Source organism: Solanum verrucosum, unplaced genomic scaffold (assembly GCF_900185275.1).
Source record: "Solanum verrucosum unplaced genomic scaffold, falcon-dt-bn FXZP01000138.1, whole genome shotgun sequence".
Lineage (NCBI taxonomy): Eukaryota > Viridiplantae > Streptophyta > Magnoliopsida > Solanales > Solanaceae > Solanum > Solanum verrucosum.
In genome coordinates, this window is record NW_026020134.1 from 1,038,044 (window position 1) to 1,065,226 (window position 27,183).

Below are 27,183 nucleotides of genomic sequence, written 5' to 3' on the forward strand. Positions count from 1 at the left end.
TATATTTGCTCGAAAGTTTCTGCTTGCATTTAAGCCTTACTTATTGGGGTTTCTAAGTGACTCTCATTCAGACATAAATGCATAAAAATGAACACTCGTTAGTCATCCTAAGAGTCATTCTAACCAGATTATTTTGTGTCCGGCACATTTCGACACAATAAGTTTCTGTAACTATGTTCTTTTTTATGACTTAATGTTCAGTCGATATTTAGTTGGACAATGGCAGCAATAAATTACTTGGAAACGAAATTTAAAATTAGATTATCGGATAACAAGTAGGTTCATAGTAGTACTATTTTTGTAATCAGATAACTAGTAGGAATGCAATACAAATTAATGTTGTTTAAGATAAATCTAAGTAACGTGGCATGTTTGCGGGAATCCACTGGTCACCTTTTATAAACTGCCTAACCGTAAAGTTTGATGCAATATCTGGATCTGTAGTGACGGATGCCCATGTCACACGTTCCTTCGTGACAGCACCCGGTCCTCTGTTCTTGTACTCCAAATAATATGGCTGGCGAACAACGGATTTATTTGCAGATTCAATCCATTCAACCCATCCTTTAGGATCTATCAAGTTACCGATGTAACTTTCCATTATCACAGTTCTAGAAAATATACCCCATGGCCGACCAAAATATGCCGTGACGTTATCCAATTTCTCCAAATCGTCGGTAGCCCTAATAGTGCAATTTTGAAGCACTATTCCACTTGCAGCGTGCTCAAACTCTCTCTTCTGGGCCGTGATTGTGTTGTATTGCCTCGCCATTGGAGTACGTGCTTCAATCACGCAGTTTTGAAACAGGGTCGTTGCGCCACCACATATAAAATCTATCGTTCCATAGATTTCACATTCTCGGAAGAACTGACGTTGCTCTTTCACATACAGAGTGTCTTGATACCCGTCGAAGCGACATCTGTAAAAAGACACTGAATCAGCTTCAACTCTTAAAGCTACTGCCTGATGCTTTACGGCTCCAGCATTATTCCTAAAAGTTAAGTCTTGGGCTGCGAAGCCATTGCCAAGAACCCCTGCAAATTGAATAAGAAGAAACAATTATAATTCATTAAAATTAATAAATGTATATAGAGAGAGAGAGGGGGACTTACCAACAGTTGCGGTGTCATAGGTTTTGTTGCTGTCGACAAAACTTCTATTACCCGTTATAATCGTAGTATCCATCCCTTCTCCAATCAGGAATATATTAGTCTTCTTTTTATCAACTCTAATATATTCCTCATACGTGCCTTTCTTAATTTTTATGATGAATGGCTTGACACTGTGATCAGGGGCCGCCAATATTGCTCCACCAATTATGTTGAAATTTTTGGTACCATCTTTAGATACAACCACATTATAAGGTGTTTCCGTTATCGGTTGGCTTTGAACACATACAACTATAGTTGTAGCGACAAACAACGTCATTATATTCCCTGCATTAAAAAAATTTTAAAATTCGATGAGTTTATGGACAAAAATTCAGCTACAGTCTAGATATATGGAAGAAGGATACCGCAAAAATTATCCGTGATGGCCATTGCAAAGATGATGATTAGAAAAGAAGAGAAATTCTTTGAGTCACTGAACGTGAAGAACAGGCGGCAATTCTTCTTGGTAGTGGAAGAGTTCTACTCTTTCTTAATATTGTAGTATTGTCAAAGCTTAACAAAATCTCCCTCCTTTATATTGTAGCAAAGGTATACTTTTTCTTGCATGTTTTTACTGTAAAATGTCATTTTTAAAGGTTCTTTTTTTGGACAACTAAATGTCATTTTCGTTGAATTGAATTTTTCTATCATTTGTACAATTACTTTCCTAGGTAATATGTAATTGTAGTAACATTTTAATTCTTAGCTTAGTTATGGTATTGCTTTCCTCTTATTATCTTTTCTTATTTTCTACCATTTGTACAATTACTTACCTATGTAATATGTAATTGTAGTAACATTCTAATTCTTAGCTTAGTTATAGTATTGCTTTCTTCTTATTATCTTTTCTTATTTGGAGGAAATTAACTTGTGACTTTTATGACATTTTCATTTTGTGAAGAAACAATTTTGTACTTTCTTCATTTCTTTTAAAATGATGTTTAACTTTTTAATATTCTCCAAAATAGATGGTTTTTTTAAGATATCAAGAAGATATTATTTTTTGTTTTTTCTTCAAAGTTATTGTTTTACCTAAAATGCACAATTTTTTTTTAAAGAACTAGATGTAGTAGGGGAAATGGGAAGGAATTACATGTTATAAATGACAACATGAAAGCGTAAATTAAAGCATTAGTCTTTTTTTTGTTTTCGCCTTCGATGTATCCTCTTGTAATCGTTTCGTATTTAATTTTTTATATTTTGAATTTCTTAATAAAAAATTTTGTCTCCGTCACTGACGAGGACTGCTCGATGTGCCAAAAAGTCATATTAACCTTTAGGTAGCTGATCATGGATAAAAAAAGTCTAAAAAATTGTTTTGTACAATTTCGTAATCTTTCTCCTTTCTCAGTCGAGTTGCTTAGATGTTAAGCACTGTATGTCTTAAAGTTGTAGGTTCGAGTCATCAAAGAAGCAAAAAGATAGTAATGTGTTAATACTTATGTCCATTATACTTGCAATAACGTGGCTTTCATTTCATCTTATATTATAATTAAACTCGTTGCTTTTATAACCCCTCATGTCAATATGATTTGTTAATTTCTCCATATATAACTTTTCATTTTTTTACAGTATCACTCTTTATATTAATAGTAAAAAAAAAACTCTTTACTTGCACGTTAATTTCAAATTTTGCACCCATCCGAGAATTGAGTTGTTGGATAACGCAAAAAATAGATTAGTTGAAGAGCAAATATCCAAGCAAAATACAGGTTGGAGTGAGTCACTATACGTTACTCTATCCAAAAAGTAGTGTTTTAGCAAAAGAATAAGAATACATATATATTAGTAAATGTATATCATGAACACTTCAATTTATTTTACCTATAAATGGGTGAATTATTATCATCATACTTTAAAAAGGGTATGTTATATTATTGATAGTCACAATCATGTGACACAACTTTGATACAAAAGTTGGTGAAAAAGTTCATGATTTCCAAGTGAAAATGACAAACGATATATATATATATATATATATAAAAGTTTTCTCTAAGAAAGAATATGTAGACACGGTTAAGACCTGAGTGAACGGTAATTTGATGACGTTCAAGACATGAATAACCATTATTCATTTGGGAAAAAAACTTTTAAATAGTGCTTTCGTTAAAAGATAAGTGTATAATTTAAATTTAAACAGACATATATATAGATATACTACATTGATTTTGCATAAAATTTAAACTTAAGGTAATAATATATACTTTACATTTATCTACAATTCTATGTATAAAACATTGGTGCTATAGTTATTGCGCAATTCTATTACTAGTTCATTCCTACGAAGCTTGTTTCCCATTTATCAACGTTTTCTCTTATTTATCTAATAATAATAGGTAAACTTATAATAGTAAGTGGATAACATTTTACTATATTATATAGTTTCAACTTTCAATTTTTAACTTTTATAGTCACATTTCATAGGGAAATTTTAATTAATTAGTATAACATTGCTAAGGATTTGAAAGCTCAAATTGAACTTTGGTCATTGATAGCAGGCAAGATTTAATTAATTTGTTACTTGTTGCTTTCAATTACCTCAATTGACCATATTGCTAGTGAAGTGTCTAAATAACACCCAATCCCAAATACTAAACAAAACACTAATAACATTGATATATATAAAATTACCTAATATGCATTTGTTTCTAGCCAAGAAGAAAACTATTATTGGTCACGTGAAAGTAAAATGTCAAAATTGGTTAAAGAAAACTATTGGTCACATGAAAATTAAAATACCAAAATTTTGGGGGGAAAAAGAAGATAAAATGGTCTCTTTTCTTGTGTACTACTAAGTTTAAATAATTTTTTAGGTATCATTTGAGCAATTTTGATCATTTAAAGAGTTGTTATTCGGATAATATGAAGTTAAGAAGAATGTCTAATAGACTTTTGACTCAAGTTGAGAATAACAAAATCATTTAAAAAATGAAAAAACTAAATGAAGTTGAAGGCAATATAGAATAAAATGGAGAAAATTGTAGAAGCAATAATCAATAATATGATAATTAGAGCAAATTAGACAACAACGATAATAAAATCGAAGATAACAAAAAAAAAATAGTAAATATATATCCTCCCTATCATATCCTCGCCCCCCCCCCCCCTCCTTTTAATTGTCTTTTTTGTAGCTTAACTACTAATTTAGTATGATTAGGACCACCACCAACGCCACCAGTTGCATCAACTCCGTCTTACAAATATAGAGGTTGTGTTTAAATATTTTCTTTAATCCTAGTAAAATACAAGTCATAGAATTATCTAAAGTGTTATTTACTAAAACAATATAAAATAGGAGATAAGGGTGATGGTCCTTAATTGTCGAAACATTATCATTGAGATGATGATCTTTAGGTGTACTATTCATATATAGTATACTAATTAAATCATAAAATTGACAATTTTATTTATTAATTTCTGACATTGTACATAATATTCTTGAGAAATAGTTAGTGTAGTGATTTAATTATAGTTATTCCAACTTTAAATAGATCGATGATCACATAATTATGCCATTATACATCACTGATCGAAAGATGATTTTTCAGTATTAGTGATTTTTGTGTTACTAAGGAGACAATTTTGCAATTTTTCTGTTAGAAAACTTAATTATGTTACTTGTGAAAAAACTTCATAGATTGTACTAGTTGAAATAATTTGATTTATGATTGTGTTGAAATTTAAGACAAAAAAATATATCTAATTAATAATACTGGAAGTTAATTAAAAAGAATGTCATTTTTACTTCTCCTTTCTTAGAAAGCCAAATGTCATTTTCATTTCCTTGGTTTTTGTAGCATTTGGACCATTACTTAGAGAGCTCGTGAGTTTTATGATTTTACACATTAGATTTATATCAAGTCTCGAATAATTTAAAAATAAATTTTGAGAGAATTTGAAAATCCTATACAATCTCGCTATCCTAGCTTTAAAATCAACACCGAAGGAGTTGAATGAAATGAGCTGAAGAAATTGAATGAAGTAGCTTTCAAAAAAACATAGTAGTTTCACTCGAATTTAGATACATAGAAAAGGAGTTGAACGCAATAAAAATAGTCATTTCTTTACGAATTATTTGTCTTTTTATTTCTTTTGCCTCCAAAATAAGCTAAAACGTCATAAATTAGAATTTGTAACTTATGACTCATTTATAAGTCAAAATTGATAAGTCAATCCAAACTCCAAACAGATTCTCAGCTTGAAAATAATTGACTATGAGCTGAAGTCCAAGTGTCTTATTTAACTGTTTGTGTCCATGTTTTCTTTTTATTATTGTGGTCATTAACAATTAATTCAATTAACTTAGATGAATTCTTCAGAGATTTTGAATAATTTTCTTCAATATTGTGTTATCCATCGTCTCACCCTTGTTGGCAAATTCTTAGCAAGTCGGCCTCAAATTGAAAAAAATAGATCTAAATTTGCGGAAAAGATTAAGAAAATCATATTAATTTGTGGTACATACTTCTATTGAAGTTGATTACGTAATCCTATTAGAAATAAATGTTTTTTTCATTCGAATCGATCGGATATTTATGCTATAGAACATTTTTTTGAATTCATTTTTCACCAAATAGTTCACTGGGAAAATGCATATTGAAAAGCAGATATAGTGGAAATTAAAGTTTCCTAATTTTTTCGCATGAAAAATTGTTGAACACCCAATTTAGACTCCACGGTTTAATTAATTTTAAGCCTTTTCAATTTGAAACAATTTAAAATAATTATATTTGAATTAAACATCCATCTTTTTTTTAAAATCAACTAATTTTACAAATTGGCTGACGTAATTGGTACTTTTATTTAAAAGTAACTTGTCCATATCAAAGTAATTATTTCATATTGTTAAAATTATGAAGCTTCGAAATTAATTATAAGCTTAATTTATTAGGAAAACTACATAATTGGACATACTTCACTATCATTTATACTATTATTACCTATATTTTCAAAATATTATGTATCTTACCATTAATTAAGAGTTTCCTACAATATTTTGCTCTTACATACATGTATTTTTGCTACCATATACACAAAAATAGGCGGAGAGGCGAGCGAGATCACACTAGATACATTTTCGTATGTATCTTGGGAGAGTGGTGAGCAAGATGGGAGAGAGGCGAGGAAGGCGAGTGAGATTTGCTATGTATTTCAGATACACTCGAATCCACTTGGATACAATGTATCTAGACAAATTACATCTAAATTTGACCATATGTATCTGAGATACGTGTATTTGGACGTATCTAGAGCCACAAAAATTTGATAAGATACATAATATTGCAAATTAAAGTGTATATAAGTAATTAGCTTCTAAGCTAATGGAATTTATGTAAGTTCCATTAATTTATTTTTCTCCCCAATTTCAAATTAATTAAAGTTTCGAAGAACCGGGTCTCTTGAATTCTTTTCTTTATAATAATCCATTCAGCCCTTACTTTAAAACCCAACCAAATAATTTGCCCAAATCCACGCCCCATACCCGGCCCATTCTTTTATTTTGGCCTAAATACTAGTTTTTTCTAGAATTTGGGAATTTGGATTATTTACTAAAAATATTTGTCAAATAATGGTAAATTGTATGGACAAACACTATTTATTGATTTTTTTCTCAAATTTTACTTGGAAAATCTATGGCCAAAGGGCTCCTAAGTGTTTTGGTTGTTTAAGCCCGTGACCCTATTGTTTTGAGTAATAAATTTCTGCTATAATGCATAAAATGAACTGTACATGTGACTATCATTTTTGTTATGTTTCTCTTGGTCATCCTAAGAGTCATTCTAACCACATTATTTGGTGTCCGCCACATTTTGACATAATAAGTTTCTGTAAATATGTACCTTTTTATGATTTAATGCTCAGTCGATTAGTTGACAATGGCAACAATAAATTACTTGAAGACGGAATTTATAATTAGATAATCAATTCATTTGACAAAAAAACAAGATACGTACATAGTAGTACTGTTTTTATAACCTGATAACTAGTAGCCAGCAAGAATACAATACAACTTAATGTTGATAAGTTGTCAAAAAGACTTAAGCGACGAATTTTGTTTGTATATCCAATAATCTACTCCTTACTAAGTCCTACGAGGTGGATCACCAAGAATCATTGAACGTTTATCTGGATGTTAATGTTTGTGTCACTCGCACCATCCAAAGTATGGCTTACTAACATAGTTTGGTAACATCTCATTTTTCGGTTCACCAAGTCATAACGTCACACTAATTTGATATTCCGAATTTACATCTTTTAACCAAATCGAAGAGAACTATAGTCTAATTAAAAAATGACTTGCAATGTGAATTCAATATTACTAAAACAAATGAAACTGAAAATATAACATAAGTTATACATTCAAAACAAAAAGTTTATCATAATACTCTTATCGCAAATTTCAACATAGCATACATAATTATGATTTTTTTAGAAAATAGAAGACGTAAGTCTATAACCTTACTCAACAATAAATTCTATTTTAATATAAAAATTAGAATACTAATAAAATTATGCTAATGAGAAAATAAGCATGTCATAAAGAAATAGATAATACGAAAAAATTGCATAGAATCACATGAAGTAAGGTTGAGAACGAGAAGAAAATGAAATATAATAATATAAAATATAAAATAAACTTTTAGAAATTTTTAGAATAATAAAAATAAAAATAATAGAAGTAAAAAAACTAAAACAAAAAAATAAAAAAGAGAAATTATAAAAAAAAAAGTAATCAGCTGGTGTAATTACTAGCAATTCACAGCCTATGCCTGTGAATTGGAGAGTGTAATTACTCCTGCCAATTACTCCAATTACTTGTTGACCAAGTAATTACATATCCAACCAAACAGGACAGACAGTGTAATTACACCTAATTACACCAAATCCAATTACCTGGGTGTCCATCCAAATAGGCCCTATATGATTTCTTTAAGAGTTAAAAAAATAATTAAAATTAAATATTAAAATGTTAAATTGTGATCAGGAACGGTCCGACCTTATATCAAAGGGTGTCACCAACACTACGTCATCAAATTTTTTTTAATATTATATATATAAATAAATAATCTGAAAAAACAATACATGATTACTACTACAATAAATCATAAATTCATTAAAAGATAACCAATCTTGGTCCGTTGGTTTGGCGCATGGCATGTGCGATTAAACAATCCAAGCGAACTATAATTGCATTGTAAGAATTCAATTGAACGTTCATATTTTTCTTTTCATCTTTTTAGTTCTAGTCAAAATTTCTTAAATTTATTCATTATTTTCTTATGAACTTAATTTTATGAAAACTTATTGTGGAGAATTGTTTTTTTTTAAAATTTATGTTTTATTACTATGTTTTAAGTAATTTTTATTAGTATAATGTTGTAATAATTTTTTAAATGTCGATATTGCTCACAAAAAATCCTACGAACACCACTAACGATTGAGCCTATAGGTCATTTCATTGGAATTGAAACTATATTGATGGATCTTTAATAGCTGATCACGTATCAAAAAATTGAGAATACTTTTACCACAATTCTACAATCTTCTCCGTATATAAGCAAAAATGTAACATGATGCTTCAACTTTTCATGGATTGTTTTATTTTTAATGTATGAAACAAAAGGCCCCCTAAACACACTATCCAACAAGAGATAGGTAAGGTATACACAAATTATGAAAGTTTGATAAGTTGTCAAAAAGGTATACACCGTTAAAAGATATTATTACACTTTACATTAGTTCTTTTTTTTTTATCAACTACTTATGACCAATTTTGTTTGAATATCCAATAATCTTCTCCTTACTAAGTCTTATGAGGTGGATCACCAAGAATCATTGGACGTTTATCTAGGTACAAATCTTTGTGTCACTCACATCATCCAAAGTGTGGCCACTAAAGGCCAAGATAAGCAAAGGCTATACGTAGACTCACTCATTCACATTATTACTATGTCATGTTCACACTCAACTCTTTTAATTGGGCTCTAGTAGTAGTTTATGAGCTAAGTCAACCAAAAAATATAACATGATTTAATAACATCTCGTTTTCGATTTACCAAGTCAAAACTTTATACCAATTTGGTACTCCGAGTTTACATTTTTTTAACCAAAATCGAAGAGACTTTTAGTCTAAATTGTAGTCCAGAAAAAAATAGTATAAATTGTAGTACAAATATCTTGAGAAAAAATATTGTCCAAAGAAGACGGATAAGTTAAGAAAAAAATCGCATGATAGTAATAGTACAAGAGTAATCACGAATAAACTCACACCCAAACAAAAAAATAACAGAGAAAAACTGGTTGGACAGCGAAAATCTAGAACTTGGGACCCCACTTATCCTTTTCTTTTTTTCTGTGTGACGTTTGATATCCACATTAAAGTCTTACCAATTCGAATTCACACATTTTAAGACTCGATCATCACCTTTGAGGACAGTACTCTTAACAAGATATTTTTCATTTTCAGTACTCGAATTCAAGATATTTAATTATATATAAAAAAAATCTTAACCATTTCACGATAATCATATTAGTGACCCCACTTATCCTTGAGTCTGATGTGGATTCCTTATCCAATTTTTCTCACACATGTGGCAGCAACAACAATTCAATCTCTGATTTCTCTGTGGATAACACTTGATTTATACTACTAATTACTACACCATATCTCATCATCTCACATCCAAGAAAAACAAATCACAACATATAACAATTTCACCATGGCCTCCTCCTCTATAGCTTGTGTGCAATTCTCAGCCAAGAAATCCCCTGTAATTCCATCAAATTTTCTTGGTACAAATGTTTCATCTTGTTCTACCACAACTCAGAAAAACAAAAAACAGAGATCCTTGAAAGTTGTGGCCGCCATTGGAGATGTTTCATCCGACGGAACCGTTTACTTAATTGCTGGCGCTGCTGCTGTCGCATTGCTTGGAACTGCTTTCCCTATACTCTTTTCCCGCAAAGACCTGTACTATTTTCCCCCCTTTTGCTTCAATTTTTCCTTTTAGTACTGTTTATTAATCATCTGCAATTCTAACTAATTCATAAGGGTCGAGACACCTGATTAAGGATGGAATGATCCATAGAAAAAGGGACGGCTCAATAAATGAAATTGCCTAAAAATATATTGAATTGTTCAAAAGTTATCCAACTTTGTTTATTTCGAGAAATCTATGGATCAATTACGATTTATTGATTCAGAAATTATGTATAAAATTTCAGAATCCGTCACGTGTCTTCCAATTGATGCTTTGAATGTGTTTGTATTGTAGGTGTCCAGAATGTGATGGAGCAGGATTTGTGAGGAAAGGAGGGGCAGCTTTGAAAGCAAATGCAGCTAGAAAAGATCAAGTTCAGATTGTTTGTGCAAATTGCAATGGTCTTGGCAAGCTCAACCAAGTAGACAAGTAAACATCAACACATCACATAATAATAATTATATGTACTAGTATTTCCTTTGTACCTCTAGACCTTTTTTTATTTTTTTAATTTGGGCAAGTACCTATGGAACTTGTAACTCCTTCATACATTTGAACTTACTCAAACTTCATCAAATTCTCTTGCTTAAAAACTCCAATTAATTTCTATCAAACAATGCTGGTATCGAAGATGTGACCTCATATTGCAAAGTGGAGTTTACAACCATCATCCCGGAAAGCAAACTTTACCAATAAGCGTTATTTAATCAATATTTATACGTTAGCACATTAATTTTATAATTCTATATTTTGTAGATGTTGAATGACATGCCTTTTAAGTAATGTGCATTAGCTTTACATGGTTATATACAAAGTACCCCCACCCCACCACACCACACACACCACACTATATATAATACCCTTTCACAAATAATCATGTATAAATAACTAAAGAAAAAAAATTAGAAAAAAAAAAGACAACATGTAAGGAAAGCAGAAGAAAACTATAAGAAATATAAATTAAACAAATCCAGTACAACTCATCATTCCCTATTTCTTTGGCATGGAAAAGTGATTCTCTATACTAGAATATACTATTTTATATGTTATAATTTATAATTAATTAATATTGATGTATACATGTAATAATTTTTTTAAATACTATCTACTTACGTTTTCTTCCCCTAAATAATTGCACCATATAAAAAAAGGAAAACAATTTATTCAATATCGTATGATCAGGATAATGGTATTTATTAAACATCATAGGAGGGTAGTGATATATCTAACCAAATGAAAAAAATAAATTGAATAACAATTTTTTAAAAATTTTGATGTATATAAATAAGAAAAGATATTTATTAAATATCAAATGAAAAGTATTAGAAAATAATATTTTCTTTATTTGGTATAATGGGTAATGTTACATTAATTAGGAAAAATAATTATTAAATATGATATGAAGGTAATGGCATATTTAACAACTAGGATCCATCCATAATTTATGATATACAGACCATTCTTTTTCGATTATTGATAGGATTATCAAATGTTTTTGATGGATAAAAAAATATGATAATTCAATCTTAATCCATGTTATTCATTATTAATTGAATTATTCGAAGTTATATTTCTTTTTTGTGTCATAAATAGACTCGATGATACTAGATTGGATTATTATACCATTGGTATATATCCTTTTTTGTGTCATAGATATATATATTAATGGTATAATAATCAATCTAGTATCATCAAGACTAATTTTAAAAAGATATTTAATTTTGAGTCCAAACTATTTAGTCAAAAGCTTATTCAAAACTAGTTACGTATTACTTTGGTGCACTATGTACTTTATCAATACTTATTATGTAATATTTTTATAAGGTATACTATTTTTGAGTTTACAACAAGAATTTGATACTAATAATGTTATTAGGGTCATTTCAAGTTAATAAGTTAGCCATATATATGTAATACATCATCGTAGATTCTTGTTGTATAAAATTTTTTATCTAATAATATGAATATTTGAGTAGTTTAATCCAAAATTTAAAATATTTTTATCATTTAAAAAAATACAATCTTTCTTTCCTACAAATTTCAATATAAAATAAAATAAATTGATAAATCAATGTTACAATTTTTTTAGATAAATTAAGGTCGATGGTTACAAAGGTGAGTAAAGTAATTACTCTTTCATTGAAGGCTCTTTTTTCTCCTGACAACATTTACGGTTCATAAATAAGAATTGCTCGTTAGTATGTACGTTTTCTTTTAATAGCAATATTCACATTGGTAATCAAAGCAAAAATAAAATAAAAAAGTAACAGTTTTTACTAGAAATATTGTATTATTTAGCTCATTTTTACATAATCAAGTTGATTGAAGCAAATATTGAATTGATTGGATCATAATATGATCATCGACTAATCATGTTTTTACGATAACAACAAATGAGTTTAAATCCAAGCCTGTCAGAATCAAACATGGCAATGTGACATGAGCTTAAATTCAAGTGTGTTGGAAATTGATATTCTAGCCACGAAAACTTGTCTAGTATAATTTATGTTTCATAAAATTAAGAAGAAGAAAAAATCTTCAAATTTGTTTTGACATATTTTTAATTAAATATACAAATTTACTGATAATTATGTCAATTCAAAATAAGAAAAAGAATCATAATTCAGAATATTTGTAATCAAGACCCTTCTAATTTTAAGAGTATTAATTACCGGACATTCATTAAATAATTAAGAGCGGATTGCCGGATTCGGTTTAAAATATAAGTGAATTTTATTTAATTCTAAATTAAAAAGGGGGAACTTACATAAATCCCACAAGTTTATGAGTTAATTATTTAGATACATTTTAGTTCGCAATATTACGTATCTTACTAGATTTTGGTGCCTCCAATTATACATCTAGATACATGTATGAGGTCAAATTTAGGTGTAATTTGTTCTAGATACACTGTATCCAAGTGGATTTGCATGTATCTCGGATAAATAGCTAAATTCGCTCACCTCCCTTGCCATTCTTCCATGTATCTGGTATCCCAATATATATATATATAGTGATTTAACATTAATTTAGCAAAATTATCAGCCTTAATGATACCAATACAATATATGATTCTGATTTAGTATCAGTTAAGCGAAATTAGTTGGGAGTATATAGTGTAATTATATAGTAGGGTATAAATGTAAAAGGATATATATTTATAGTTATTTTACTTTTATGATGTATTTGCTTAGTTTCCCTTTTTCATAAAAAAAATATATATCGCATATAAATCATATATTTGGTATAATTTATTTTTATATAATATATTGTATAATAAAGATATAAACAATATTTTATACATAATCAAGTTGAAGATTGAGAATCATTTGCCGTAAACTAATTTCTTAGCAGAGAAAATAATGACGATGAAAGGAAAATGATATATATTACTCCCTCCGTTCTAATTGATGTGACATATTTTAAATTTCAAGATTTAAATTAGTTTATTTTTTTATTGTAAATTTTTCATATCTTTTAAATATTTTGGATTGTCGATTATTTTAACTTAAAGTACTTTTTACGTAGTTTACAAACATATAAATTTCATTTCAAATAATTGAAGATTTCATGCGTAAATTTTCGGTCAAACTTAAATTATTTGACTCTCGAAAAATGAAATGTGTCACATAAATTGGGACAAAGTGAGTAGTAATTAGGATCATTAGGATTTGAGAGAAGTATTTAAAACACCTTTAAAATCTGTGTAAATTACTAGTTTCCTCCTCGAACTATTGACAATATTAAAACATTTTTTTACTTGACTAACTAAGCTTGGATACGAACCTGAGTTGTCACATGACATGACAAGTGGTCCAAACTCTTGTAGGAGTATAAGACTCTTAATAAAAATTCAAGAAAAGTGTCGAAAATATCTTAAACTTGATGATAATTTAGGAGTTATTTTCACTCATGTTGCAAGATCGAAAATGTGCTTAAGTTCAGTTTATCAAATAAAGAAGTGTTTTTAAGGTTATAAATAGTTTAGGGATGAAATTAATAATTCACATCGAGTTAAATGTGTTTCCAATACTTCGTATCTTAGAATTTTCTTCATTCCTTCATTAATCTTCATATTGCGCTTTTCGTGAGTGATTTAACTAACTTTCAAAGTTAAATTAAATTATATTAATTTCATATATTTTTTTTTGGCACAATTATATTTGGCTCGGAAGTTAAAATATAGTTATCTAAGTTGTAAGTCGGGTCCCATACAACCAAACACCGCTCCAATTTTGCCTTAGATCCAACCCGTAAATTCCATTTTCCATTCCCCCGTCCAACCTCGCCGGCGACGCCGTCTGTATCCTCTTCTCTCAGCCACCACTCCGGCAAGTGAAAAGCTGAGATGAAAGCAACACGTGGCTGCAGAATCTCCTTCCACGTCACCGTCGTCGCTGCGGCAATTGCTTACATTTACTTCTCCACTGTATTTGTATTCATTGATCAGTGGTTGGGACTTTGGTCGTCTCCCGGTATGCTTAACGCCGTCCTGTTTTCCGTCGTTGCTCTCTTCTGCATTTTGAGTTACGCACTTGCAATCTACACTGATCCGGGTCGGGTTCCTAGCTCCTTCGTGCCCGATGTCGAAGACCCGGAGAATACGGTTCAAGAGATCAAGCGAAAGGTTTTGTTCGTTTCTTACCTTTATAATTTACTTTAATGTCGTATATTCTACTTGTATTATGCTGGTAGAGACTAGCCCTTCCCCGGACTCCTCGCATATAGCGGGAGCTTAGTGCAATGAGCTGCTTTTTCTTTTTTAAGGAGGTAGAGGCTAGAGTGTGTGAACTAGTTAATAACACATTGAACTAGAATCAAGTTGTGGCTTGTGCTTTTGCAGAAATGGAGATTCTGGTTTTATATTAATGGAGCTCACCAGTTATGAAATATGGCATTAACATCTGTAGCAGATACAGGAAGAAATTCTTTCTAAGTTATTATAATGGTATGATCATATGGAGTTTATAATAACAAATATGTCACCAAGCATGACAAGTGAGCAAGTCAAGCAAAACCCTGTAGATAATGAATTTACTGTTAAAAATGTTTTGTTGGATGCTTTTGTCATACTGGATGAAGTCAATTATTGGAAAATCTTCCTTTCAAATACTTGCTCTTGTAATGCTTGATTATGGGCAAAGGTCTTAGGTGGACTGGCAGAACGTTGATACTTCAATATTTGTTAACTGTATACAGTGTTTTCGTCCCTCTGTGAGCTGAATGAAAACGCGGAGGATTATTCTTTTGTACTTCTGGAATTCGGGGTTGGAACCCCTTTAACTGTGCTCTATCCCAAAACTTTCTTCTTTAAAGTCTTTGCCTCTTTAGATAAGCATTTCATAGTCAATATCGTGAAAATCCAATCCATCTCAAAAGAAAAAGGCTGTTCTAAACCTCCTTTGTTACTTGATGCTGCAAAAAAGGAAGTTGTTTTTAGTTTCATGCAGAACTGACCTATTACCCAACACTGTCCCCCTGCCCTTGTATGGAGATTGTTTTGAATAGGTAACTCTAATGTGGCATGCACTGCCAGTGGAAGCACAATGTAATGTTAAGGTGCTTTAAAAACTTAGCTGTCACAACTATAATGAGTAGAGAGACTTAGCAGAGAAATAACCCCCTTTTCTCCCCTACTCATAAATAGAGCCTATAATCTGGCCACAAAAATCATACCCTTTTAACAATGGTGTCAATTCCTATGTAATACAATTTATCTTACATTCTAGGTATGCCCTTGTTCAGAAGGTTCCCTGCTCAATCTTCATCCCTTGGTCCATTCAGCTTAATTTCTAACTCTGCAGCAAGCACATCTAAATTGCTTAGAAAGATTTCCTTCAATGTACACTTCTTTTTTTTTTGATAAAACCTTCAATGTACACTTCTTTTGCTAGAGTGACCGGAATTTGATTCTTCTACCAAGTACCATCATCAATTTTCAAATTTGATGTGTTTTCAAATCCCCCAGTTGGTTTCTACAAACTCAACCCCTTAGAATTTGCCACAAGTCTTGACTTGCATTGACCGCCTTCTACTCCATTACTCATTGCTACAACAGATCTGCGCAGTCTATACTCCTTATCAAACTTATTGATGAACCTTCATAACTATTTGCCCTGCTTGCTGATGTTGTCGCTCCACCTTTATAAACATGAAACCGGAATGTCTTACTATTTCCTCCCCATTGAAAGTCATATATTCTTTGATCTGGTCTTTGTCTTTGTCATGTAGTAGTTTCTCTCTTAGTGCAAACTTAAGGTTGAGAGACTGGTCCCAACACTCTAAAGATCATTGAACCAGGAATGTCATTTACTTGGTAATGTTTTTACTGTTAACTGATTCAACTGGCAGTCAAGTTGAGTGAACCTTTTTTTAAAAAAAATAATCCAAAAAATGATAACAAACTTGAAAGAACCCGTAGAAGTATAATCTAGAAGTGTGTCAAAATTAGTATAATAGGTATGAACATTTTATATCTATTTGAATTGAAGAAGGCTGTTTCTCATTCTCTAACCAAATTATCAAATACTTTGAGAAAACGACCAAAATGGTCCTTAATGCATAGGGGTTGAATTATTTTTATCCTTCATATATACCATCTTATTGAAATAGTACTTGATGTATGTAAAAAGATATCAATTTGGTCCTTAGCCCTAAAACTAACATTAAAAGTGAAAAATTCTGTTAAATTTAATTGTGGAGTGCTTGGATGTGATTTCGTGTCTGTTGAATTACTCTGCAGGGTGGGGATATGAGATACTGCCAGAAGTGTTCCCTTTATAAGCCTCCACGTGCCCATCATTGTCGTGTATGTAATAGATGTGTACTGCGAATGGTATGTCGTATGCCTCTATGTTTACTTTTATGTTATTTCTTGATATCCTGGATAATATACTAAATCGTTTGCCTCTTGAATACAAGGATCATCATTGTGTGTGGATGAATAATTGTGTGGGCCATGCAAACTACAAGATCTTCTTCATCTTCGTTTTATACGCTGTTATTGCTTGCATATATTCCCTGGTAAGAAGTTGACATTTTGATGCCTTTTAGAGGCTGTATATGATCTTGGTATGCTATGCCTGTATCCTTTCTTCCTTTATTACTTATATTTCTAAATTGGTGCTTATGATGAAATTTGATTGATCAACATAACCTACAAGATTTAAGTATCTTTGCCTTGCTCGCGACCCTTCAACACTTCCTACTTTTGTTTCTTCAGGTTCTGCTTGTTGGTAGCTTAACTATTGATTCTCCAAAGGACAACCAGCAAATTGAAGGTTCTTACAGAACAGTATATGTAATTTCTCATGAGCTAGTTTTGTTCTTAGTACTATTTCATTCATCCATTTGCTCAGATGTTGTTCCTTTTAGCAGATTCTTTCAGGGCTTCTACTGGTGCCACTAAGTTTGGCACTAGGGGTTTTTCTGGGTTGGCATGTGCACCTGATTTTGCAAAACAAGACAACCATTGAGGTCTGTCTACCTGAATATATGCTACTTTATTCTATTCTTTTCAAATTATAACTGATTAGTGCCTAATAGTACCAAGAAGGTGTCAGAGCTATGTGGCTGGCTGAAAAGGGAGGTCATGTACATTCACATCCATATGATCTTGGTGCATATGAGAATTTGATATCAGTAAGCGATCATTCTTCTTTCTCTATATGCTATCGTTAACTTCCTTTTCCTTGTCCATAATTCTTTTTTCTTCCTTGATTTCCCAACTTCTTTAGTTTAATCATTTTAACTGGTTTGCCTGGGAATGCAGGTTCTAGGCCCAAATGTATGTTGCTGGGCGTGCCCCACAACAAGACATATAGGTTCTGGCCTTCGCTATCGGACACCATTTGAGGGCTCCTCGACATCAAGATCATGAACATGTTACTGAAACATCCAAGATGTCAATGTTTTAGTTGCCAAAGAAGCAGAGGAAGCCTGGTTCTGCCTTTGGAGTAGCAAGATTAACAGTGTCGTCTGCTCGTCATCAGCCAAGATTAACAACATGGAGGTGATTTTTTTGTTTTCTGTCATTTCAGAGATCTCCAGTCCTCCATATGCTGAGACACTATCAAAAAGGTAACGAGAGTTATCGAGGAGGCTGTCAATAGGAGAGTTGATAGTTCCCATTGTTCATAGTTGGGATTATAAAGCTAGCATACACCATGTAAAATAGAAAAGAACTTGCATGTAGCTCAAACAGCTGCAATTATGTGCCAACTTCTTCCTTCCTTCTTCCAGCATAATTGATAATGTCGACAAATGACAGGCCATTGGTGATTCCTTTTTCTTGAAACAAATCATAGCAACTAAGGTAAAAGTTATTTCAAAGTTTTTAAATCTTGTCAAGGGTTAGATCGGTTTGGCGTAGGGGGTGTTTAAGATTTTTTTTTTCTTAACCATCTGGTCTTTGATTCACTGGCTCGATTAATTTAAATTCATGTAAGGTCAGCCAACTAAGGAGAAAAATAGTTTCCTAATGGAACTTTTTTCATATTTTTATTATTCAAATTCGAGACTTGTAATTAAGAGTAGAGTGATAATCATATACTACGTGGTTAAATATTCCTTCTCTCTTATCTTAAAAAAAATTAAATTATTCCTTCTATATGTTTGTTGCTTAACTATGGTTGGTGAGCGCAAAACATTGCTGGGCTGTATCACATGTATATGATTACGAGGCTGAAAGCCTGAAACCAAGAAACTTAACTGGCTACTCACAGAAAACGAAAATTGAACAAGCTCAGGGGATACTTAAGGTTCATTTGGACTTTAGTCCCTATTTTTGTGCTGTCTTTAATTTTTGTCATCATAACAAACATTTTTTTTTTTTTTTTTATCATAATACCCAACCAGTTATATTCGAATATAACTTCAATTTCTTCCGAAGAATTTATGCTTCACTGGGCATAAGATTGATTTCTAAAGAATAAAAATGAAAGATATGGAAGACATTAGTCTTTTTAAAGTGCAAAATTTTGGATACTTAGGACTCGTTTGGTAGGAGGTATTAAATAGAATAGTCCATGGATTAAAATTTAATCCATCTAATACATTGTTTGGTTGCATTATTTTATTTAATCCATGGATTGCTTATACCTTATATATGGTCTTATTTTATCCCTAGTAAATGGAGGGATAACTAATCCAAGGTTTGTTAAACCTTGGATAAGACCCCTAAATGACAAAATTATCCCTTTATTTATTTTCCTAAATTTCTTTTATAATTTAATTTTCTTTTTATTTATATTGAAATAATTATAAATGTTCTTTTTAATTCTCCAAATCCGTTTAGTGTAATTTAATGATTTCATTAATATTTTTTTTCTCCTTTTTTTTATTCAATGTAGTTCGTCGATTAATCACTTGGAATATTTTTTTTAATAAGCTTTAACTATTGAACAATATAAGTAGTCTTAAATCTATGTTAAGTTTAAGATATACTTTACCAACAAAAAAAAGTGGTACGTCATACCTCAATTTATATATATATATGTATGTATATGTATGTATATGTATGTATATGTATGCATCTGTTTAACGTAACTAGTTAAATGAAATAGAAAATCCTAAAAAAAACAATATTGTCCCACAACAATTTTGATTAATTATTATCTGGGTTTTGGTATAAAATTGTATAAGTATATTTTTAGATCTTCATTTTTGATAAGTTTAAACTTTTTTGTCAACATCCGGTTGCCATATACAGTAATTATACAGGTTAAAATTTGTAAAAATAAATAAATAAAGATTTAGCATTTTTTTTTTACTATGAATTTTATTCAACTGTTGCGTAGTATTAAATTCTTGTTATTAATTATGCACAAAAAAGAAAAAAAATTGTTTCAATTTATATAACACACTTTTTCTTTGTTGTTATTTTCTAAAAAAAAATTATTGTAGTGTTATGGTCTGATTATCTACCTTGACTCAATTACATGAAATAAACAATCTCATAATAACACAAGGATATAATAGGAAAGATTTTTTTTGTAGAGTTTTAAATCAAACACAAGATTAAGTGAGAATTAATGAACCAAACGCTTGACAAAAAATAATCCCTGCACTACTAATCCCTGCATTACTAATCCCTACATTACTAATCCCTGCGTTATCAATATTTGTACCAAACGACCCCTTAATGGTGAAGATGCTACTAAATACCGCCAAAAATTGCGTTGGAATTATTACTATACATTTACCATTAATTAGAGATTTTGAGCTCAAAGATTTAACAAAGAGTTCTTTAGGTTAAAAGTGTAATTTATCGATACAAATTCTAATTAATTGAAAGATTATCAATATCATTCATTTTTAATTAAAGGCTCTCTAAAATAAAATTTTAAATTAATCGAACCTAGACACATATACAAAACATCAACTATCAAGTGGAAAAACAAAAACAAAAAAAAAGATACAAAGGATAAAGGGGACATCTACTGTAATCCCTCGTGGACTCCATGCTACTTTTCCTAGTCGGCTAGTAACCAAATTTGCCCACACTCCTAATTACGCCGTGCGTACACGCGCGCGCTTCCCCCCCTTTCAATTCCATTAATTGGAGAGGAAAAAATTTAATTGCTTAATTTATTATGACTAAAAATATGCAAGACATATTTCTTCATTTTTGTTTATTTATGAAACTCATATATATATATATATTAATTTATTTTTCTATATTAAATTTTTTCTAATAATAAATTTAGTTAAAATTTAGTTAAGTAATTTTGATAAATAAAAATCTCAAGTTGAAATTTTATTAATATAATTAAATTTTAATGGCTTAATTAAATTAATTTTCATAATTAAATGATTTTTTATGATATTAACTCAGTGATAAAGTACAACTCAAAGGGAGATTTGTACAACCATCCTTACTTTATTTTATTTTAATTAAGTCAAATATCACAAATAAAGTGAAACTAATGAAAGTAGAATAGAACCTCTTATCCTTCTCAAAAAAAAAAAAAAAAAGAATAGAACCTCTTATAATAAGAATAAATTTAAAATTGTTGTTTTAATTAAGCCAAAGAAAGTAGTGATGAGATGCACGTGTCTCAAACTCGAGTAGTGGAATTTCATAATTTTGGTACGAGAGAGATTACTGTACTGGCGCGCCTGGGATAATAACCAATAATAACCATAATATTTTTTAAAAAATTACATTTGGTCGGAAACAAGTTATTTCGGAATAACTTATCTTGAAATAAATTATTCCAGCATATATATGGAGTAATTTGTTCCATTATTATAGTATAAATAATGAGATAAACAATCTAAAAATTACCTAATATTTATCAAATACAGGATAAAATAATTTTACATTTTATCTTGAAATTGTTATACCTTATACATCATATCAAACTATTATTGTTGTTGTTATTGGGATCAACCAATTAACCAAAATCTATAATTTACTATAAAAAAAATAAATTAAAAGACCATGCTCAATTAATTTAGATATATTTAAATAATAATAAATTAGTTCATGCACTTAATTTTATGCAGGTATAATGAAATAATAATTATTTTCCAACTTTATAATAGCATAGTCATGGGCTCATGGCCTCATGGCAGTGTCTGTCACCCTCACCCCATCTATACTTTCTCCATTTCTCCCAATGGTTCATAATCATCCGTACACCTAAATTTCTTCCATTTCATTTTACCTGCAAAAAAATATGGAGGATGACCAAAATATGCATATCTGTGCTCATATCAACAGGTTTTTTTTTTTTTTTTTTCAATTTGGATCTCTTGTTTCTTCAATTTCCTTTTTGTGGTATCTATTTGTTAGTTTAATGCTACTTGGGTTTTAGTAAAGTTGTTTTATTTCAACTTGGTCAACTAGTTGATATTTCTTGATGGATCTCCTTTTTTTGCCCTTAGTGGGTAAGAGTCAACCGTCGGTTGGGAAATGGACTAGTGATTTGCTTATACGTACCGGGACAATCCTCTCCTAGTTTTGGGGTTGAGTTAAAAGGACGTAGGCTCAGGTGTCATATCTTTGCGTTAATTACTATAAAATAGGTATTAAGATTTGAGTCACTTGGTAAGCTGGGAAAGGATGGATCATCAATTTTATGTGTTGAATATTTGATATTTATATGTGTGTTTGTATGTTTTAATTTGTTGGTTTGATCTGCATTTAGCTGAGAAGACTATAGTATGCCTTACTTTTCTGATTTTCGCCTTAGTTATCGCAACCCATTGGGCTATATTAATCTAGATTTGTGTTGCGTATGAATGATTTGAGAGCAAGGCTTTCTAAGGGGAATGGTTCCATTCCTAGAGCTTGAATCCGAGACCTCTGTTAAGTGTGACCTGTCTTACTAAGATAGCTCATTTCCAATGAAGAAATAAAGGGACATGTTTATCAAGTGTGACCACTCTTAATTTTAGAAACGGAGTCCACCAACAGTAGCCTCAACACAGTTTTGGATCTTTAGTTTTTGAACACATTGAGTACGAACGGAGTGTACCCAGTAATACAGAGAAGAACAAGAAAGTGCATCGCAATGGGAAATTGGGAATGTGTATAGTAGCTCTTCCAAAACTTAGCTTCAGCCTGTGTAGGTTTCACTTAGTTTGTCAGTAAAATTCCCCTTTTCTTCATCAAATGCTTGAAGATAACTGTTATGATTTGAGAGGTAGTTTCTATTGTAGATTTTTTACCTATTCCTAAAACAAGTGGTTAGCATATGCTGCATTATTGTAAAAGATGAAGTAATGCGATCTAAGTTTCTGTACGCTTACATGTAGCTGTCAAATTTTAATTTCTTTCCATGAAATCTGCTTTTCAAAAGTCATGTCAGTAAAAGTCTGCATGTTTTTCTTTATTAGTGCTTACAATTTTTCTCTGGCCCTTTGAAATGGATCGTCGTTCAACTATGATTTCATTTTTCTAATACTGGTTTGCTTATTGTACCAGTGTTGATATGAGCAAGCTACTACCTACCAGCCTTGTTTACTTTAACAAGAAAGAAAGTTTCAAGCTGAACAATTGGGAATGCCGTTACCTAAGCATATGTGCTCATATCAGAGCTCTGCTGAATGTAATTCTTCACATACTGGCACTGCAGCTAAAGAATCTTCGGCATGTATGATTATAGTAGAAAATGCTGCAAGGGGCCAAGATGATGATTCAGAACTAGAATCTGAGAATGGCAGCAATAGTTTTTGTGAAGATGCTGACTCTGTCACGTCTCATGAGGCTAAACTTGATCCTGGATGTCTGAAAGCATGTTCATCTGATCACGCTTCAACTTCATCTGTTAAATTGGGGGGCAACTGGTCCAAAAATGCCCTTTATTCTTTGGAGAGCAGATCATTGACAAAATTAATGCCTGATAGGCCGGAGCAATCCCCTACCGGCAGAGGATGGGGTACTCTACATCACGGTTCTGGATGCCACCCGTCAATGGATTATGAGGAGCATTTTTTGGGATTGGGGAATCACAAGGATTGCACATGCGCAGAATGCAGCACTGAGGGCATTGAGCTCACAACAGAAAAAGAACTTGAAAACTTGCTAAACGCCAATGTGAATCCGAGCAATTATGTTCTTTCATCTGGAAGATGGACTGTTAACCAAGGTAACTTAGCTTCCACTTTCTCTTTTCCTCTTCTTTCTCATGAGAGTTGTGAGGCAGATAGAGATTTTTAAATGAATGTCTAAATTGTGGAGTACATGGATTAAGGTAGAAGGTTAATAGGTTGCAATGTGTTGTCTTGTTATCTGTCCATTCTAGTAGTTATAGTATCGCTCCTGTGGTTTCTTGTCCTTCAATTTCTGTTACTATTTGTTATTTCTTGTACTTCGACTATCATATTATTTTGTTGTAGTTAATTGTCTTGTTACTATCTGCTGGTTTTGTTACTATCTCCTATTTTCCCTTGAGTCGGTGTATGGGAACAACCTCTATACCTGAGGTAGGGATAAGGTCTCCGTACACTCTACCTTCCTCAGACCTCACTTTGTGGTATTATGTTTATACAGAGAACATGGTCATTTGGCTTCCTTGGAATGATACATATATTTCTCTTATTGATGCAGATTCACAGCCAAGCTCCACGAAACTAACCATTGATAAAGAGTTTGAGCAGTACTTTTCCATGCTTATGCTGTAACAAGAAACCATTAATCAGTTCGAAAGGCTGGCTTATGTAGTTAATAATTGGTTTCAATGGCTTGTTTATATAGTTATTATTTGCTATGTTGTATGCACAGCCCTTGTAACAACAGAAACAAATATGAGAACCTTGAATGGTATTATTGTACAGAGGCTTTTGCTTGCATAATTCATCTTTAGTAGCAGTATCTTTTTAGAATCAATTTTCTTAGCTTCCTCAGAAATGTGACTAAATTTTCCTGCAGTATAGTGCTTCCACAGCTCGAAAAATCGTACTTTTCTTCTTTAGCATATAAACTCGAGGTTCATTTGAATTTCGTGAGACTTGTTACTGTATGTGGAACCTGTTTGTTGATGAAACAGAACGCGACGATATGAAGTGGACAACTAAAGGAGTAGTAAGTAGCTAATTTTTTTGAATGAAATTAGTCTGATGTTACAAAAGATGTACTTTTTCAGTTTGTTCGTCTGATTTTGATTTGAGAATATTTTTAATTCAATATACAAATTTATTGATTATAATGTCAATTCAAAAAAGAAAAAGAATTATAATTAAGAACATCTTAATCAAAGCCCTTCTAAATAGTAGCGAATTTTATCTAATTCTAAATTAAAAATATGACAAAATCACAATATATTAAAGATCAAAATTTGATCCAGATTCAAAATTTGTTTGAGAGGTATTCTTAAGTCAAAAATTATATCAGTCAAGTTTTTATGGCTTATTTTAACTTGAAAATAAGTACTTATAAGCACTTTTTATTTTACCTAAATACTACTGAATTGCTTAAAAACTATTTTTAAAAAGATAATTCAAACAAGATCTAAATAAATTTTAAAATATTTATAAGCACTTGATTTTAAGTTGAAATATAAAATAAGCGAAAAATTAAAAATTAATCCAAATATGTTCTTAAAAAATTGCCAAATAAAACAAAAAGGTAAGTATTTCTTAAAAATAGATGGGAAAATAACACACAAATTGAAAAAGTAGATGACCTGCTTTTGAGGGAACTACTTGATGACAGTTATAAATGTGCACCTTTCCCCATAGATAAGGGGAAAAATGCTTTAAGTCCACATCTGATTTTTGTGCTAACTATTCCCTCCGTTCGATTTGTATATTTTAATAAATTAAGATAATTTAATTATTTTACTTTCTATATTATTTTTACTATTAAATAATTCTATAAAGTAGTAATAATTAAATTTAAAATTTCAAAATATCATATTAAGATTAATTAGGTAAAATATATTTTTAATTGATTGTTTTTAGGAGGTGGATTATATCAACACAAGTCAAATTTGAAATTTGAAAGTCTTTGAACTGATCCAAAAAAGGATAATTAGAAACGTAACATAGAGATCATTTGATCGGGAACAAGTATCCCAAAATTAATTATCTCGAAATAAGTTATCCACATCCCACCAAATGCACCAAACGACTTTTTTTTTTTGCATTTGGCCAACCTCAGACCAACGAGTCTTTTAAAGAAACAAGTATGCAATTTTTATCTAGACCTTTTTTTTGTAAATTTTATTTATTTAATCATGACTTAATAGATATTAATTAAGACATTTTTTTATAATCTTAAAATATTATGATCATTAAAATAAAAGGGTAATAAAAGATTAAAAGTTGGTAAAAGATGATTCTCTTTTTAATTGCAGGAAAAAAAGAAGAAAAGAAAAGTACTCCATTTAATTTCTTAAAAACCAAATAACTGAATCAAACTATAAATATGTATTTAATTTAAAGAATTTAAAAACCTATTTACCCCCTCCAAAAATAAAATTAAAAAATGAAAGCACAATGTTCTCTCGATCTAAATCAATAGGTTTATTTGAAACTAATTGATTTATCATAAACAGATTGAGGAGAGCTCTAACAAGCGTTGATGTTACGCAAGGGGACCATTTCAAAAGCAAATTAAAGCAAACACAAATTATCAGCGGAATCAGTAGCGGCGGAGCCACTTTTATTCTCAGGGTTCATCTGAACCCCTTTGGGCGAAAAAATATATGATTTTTACATGGTTAAAATAATATTTTAGGTGTATATAGTAGATGTCGAACCCCTTTGGCTACTTCGTGTATCTATTTCTTCAGATTTTAAACCCTTTATTGAAAATTCTGGCTTCACCACCGAGAATCACAAGGGGACCATTTCAAAAGGAAGAAAAAGAATTTTGGTTTTCATGCACAAAGCACAAAAAGAGAAGTTAATAAATATAGCAAATACATCTACATGATAAACAGATATTCACCCTAAATTCCTAATTAATAATCTAAAACATCTACATAAAGAGAACAAGAAGGTAAAACTAAACTACTTAGGAGAATATATATAATCACGCAATCCTTCAAGATAGAGGCTAGGCTTCCGTCATCGTTAGAATCCCAAAGTGGGCCACTACCTAGTTGAAGCAGTCACGTTATCAAAAATAGAATCAAGATCAGATGGTCGAAAATAACCATTTTTTGGCATCTCCCTCTTTCGACATTCCTTTTTTTTCTTTGGCGCTGGCGGACACTCTAACGGCGCTTGTATTCGACATTCTTGATTCCTTGGCGTCGTACATTCTTCCTCCATATTGTTAATTTCTTGATGATCATCAATAGTAGTGCTAATTTTTTCCATATATATATAGAAACAATCAATTTATGCATGCACACTTAATTATATTAGGAGTACTACTATTCAACTATAGTATTTATGCTTTTTCAAGATTGTTTGTTAGTGTATATATATATGTTTAGGGAAAACAAAGAACGTGGGGTGTGGGTATATTGTGGAAGAATGATGTGATGAAATGGCAAGTGAAAAAAAGCAGCAAACGTGGGAGAGTTGGCACCGACTTTGTGTTAGACGTGGTCCACGTTAGACCGTCTCTTCAATACAGTTTCAAAATAGGCGG

The 27,183-nt window shown here is 30.9% G+C and overlaps 3 protein-coding genes across 3 annotated transcripts; 2 read left to right on the forward strand and 1 right to left on the reverse strand.

The window, feature by feature from the left end:
* Positions 1-343: 343 nt before the first annotated feature.
* On the reverse strand, positions 344-1,542 carry LOC125827378 (pectinesterase-like). Its single transcript, XM_049506694.1, has 3 exons — positions 1,518-1,542; positions 1,114-1,437; positions 344-1,035 (listed from the first exon to the last, which is right to left on the reverse strand). Exons 1-3 carry the CDS (start codon positions 1,540-1,542, stop codon positions 344-346), a joined length of 1,041 nt encoding a protein of 346 aa, XP_049362651.1.
* An 8,301-nt stretch (positions 1,543-9,843) lies between these two features.
* Positions 9,844-18,353, forward strand: LOC125827377 (probable protein S-acyltransferase 16). Its single transcript, XM_049506693.1, has 9 exons — positions 9,844-10,123; positions 10,428-10,562; positions 14,703-14,760; positions 16,876-16,968; positions 17,055-17,156; positions 17,356-17,433; positions 17,511-17,609; positions 17,679-17,774; positions 17,905-18,353. Exons 1-9 carry the CDS (start codon positions 9,873-9,875, stop codon positions 18,010-18,012), a joined length of 1,020 nt encoding a protein of 339 aa, XP_049362650.1. The 5' UTR covers positions 9,844-9,872; the 3' UTR covers positions 18,013-18,353.
* A 3,364-nt stretch (positions 18,354-21,717) lies between these two features.
* On the forward strand, positions 21,718-24,393 carry LOC125827392 (protein FAR-RED-ELONGATED HYPOCOTYL 1-LIKE-like). Its single transcript, XM_049506708.1, is given in 4 exon segments — positions 21,718-21,858; positions 23,065-23,111; positions 23,114-23,728; positions 24,190-24,393. Coding segments are annotated over 4 exon segments (780 nt in total). The 5' UTR covers positions 21,718-21,814; the 3' UTR covers positions 24,264-24,393.
* Positions 24,394-27,183: the final 2,790 nt, after the last annotated feature.

Excerpts from the sequence above, each read along its gene's own strand:
- LOC125827378 (XM_049506694.1), bottom strand. The coding sequence starts at position 1,542 with ATGGCCATCACGGATAATTTTTGCG. Across the intron at positions 1,438-1,517 it reads CATCACGGATAATTTTTGCG|GGAATATAATGACGTTGTTT; the intron begins GTATCCTTCTTC and ends TTTTTAATGCAG. Across the intron at positions 1,036-1,113 it reads CTATGACACCGCAACTGTTG|GGGTTCTTGGCAATGGCTTC; the intron begins GTAAGTCCCCCT and ends TTCAATTTGCAG.
- LOC125827377 (XM_049506693.1), top strand. The coding sequence starts at position 9,873 with ATGGCCTCCTCCTCTATAGCTTGTGTGCAATTCTCAGCCAAGAAATCC. Across the intron at positions 10,563-14,702 it reads AAGCTCAACCAAGTAGACAA|CTCCTTCGTGCCCGATGTCG; the intron begins GTAAACATCAAC and ends TCGGGTTCCTAG. Across the intron at positions 14,761-16,875 it reads TTCAAGAGATCAAGCGAAAG|GGTGGGGATATGAGATACTG; the intron begins GTTTTGTTCGTT and ends ATTACTCTGCAG.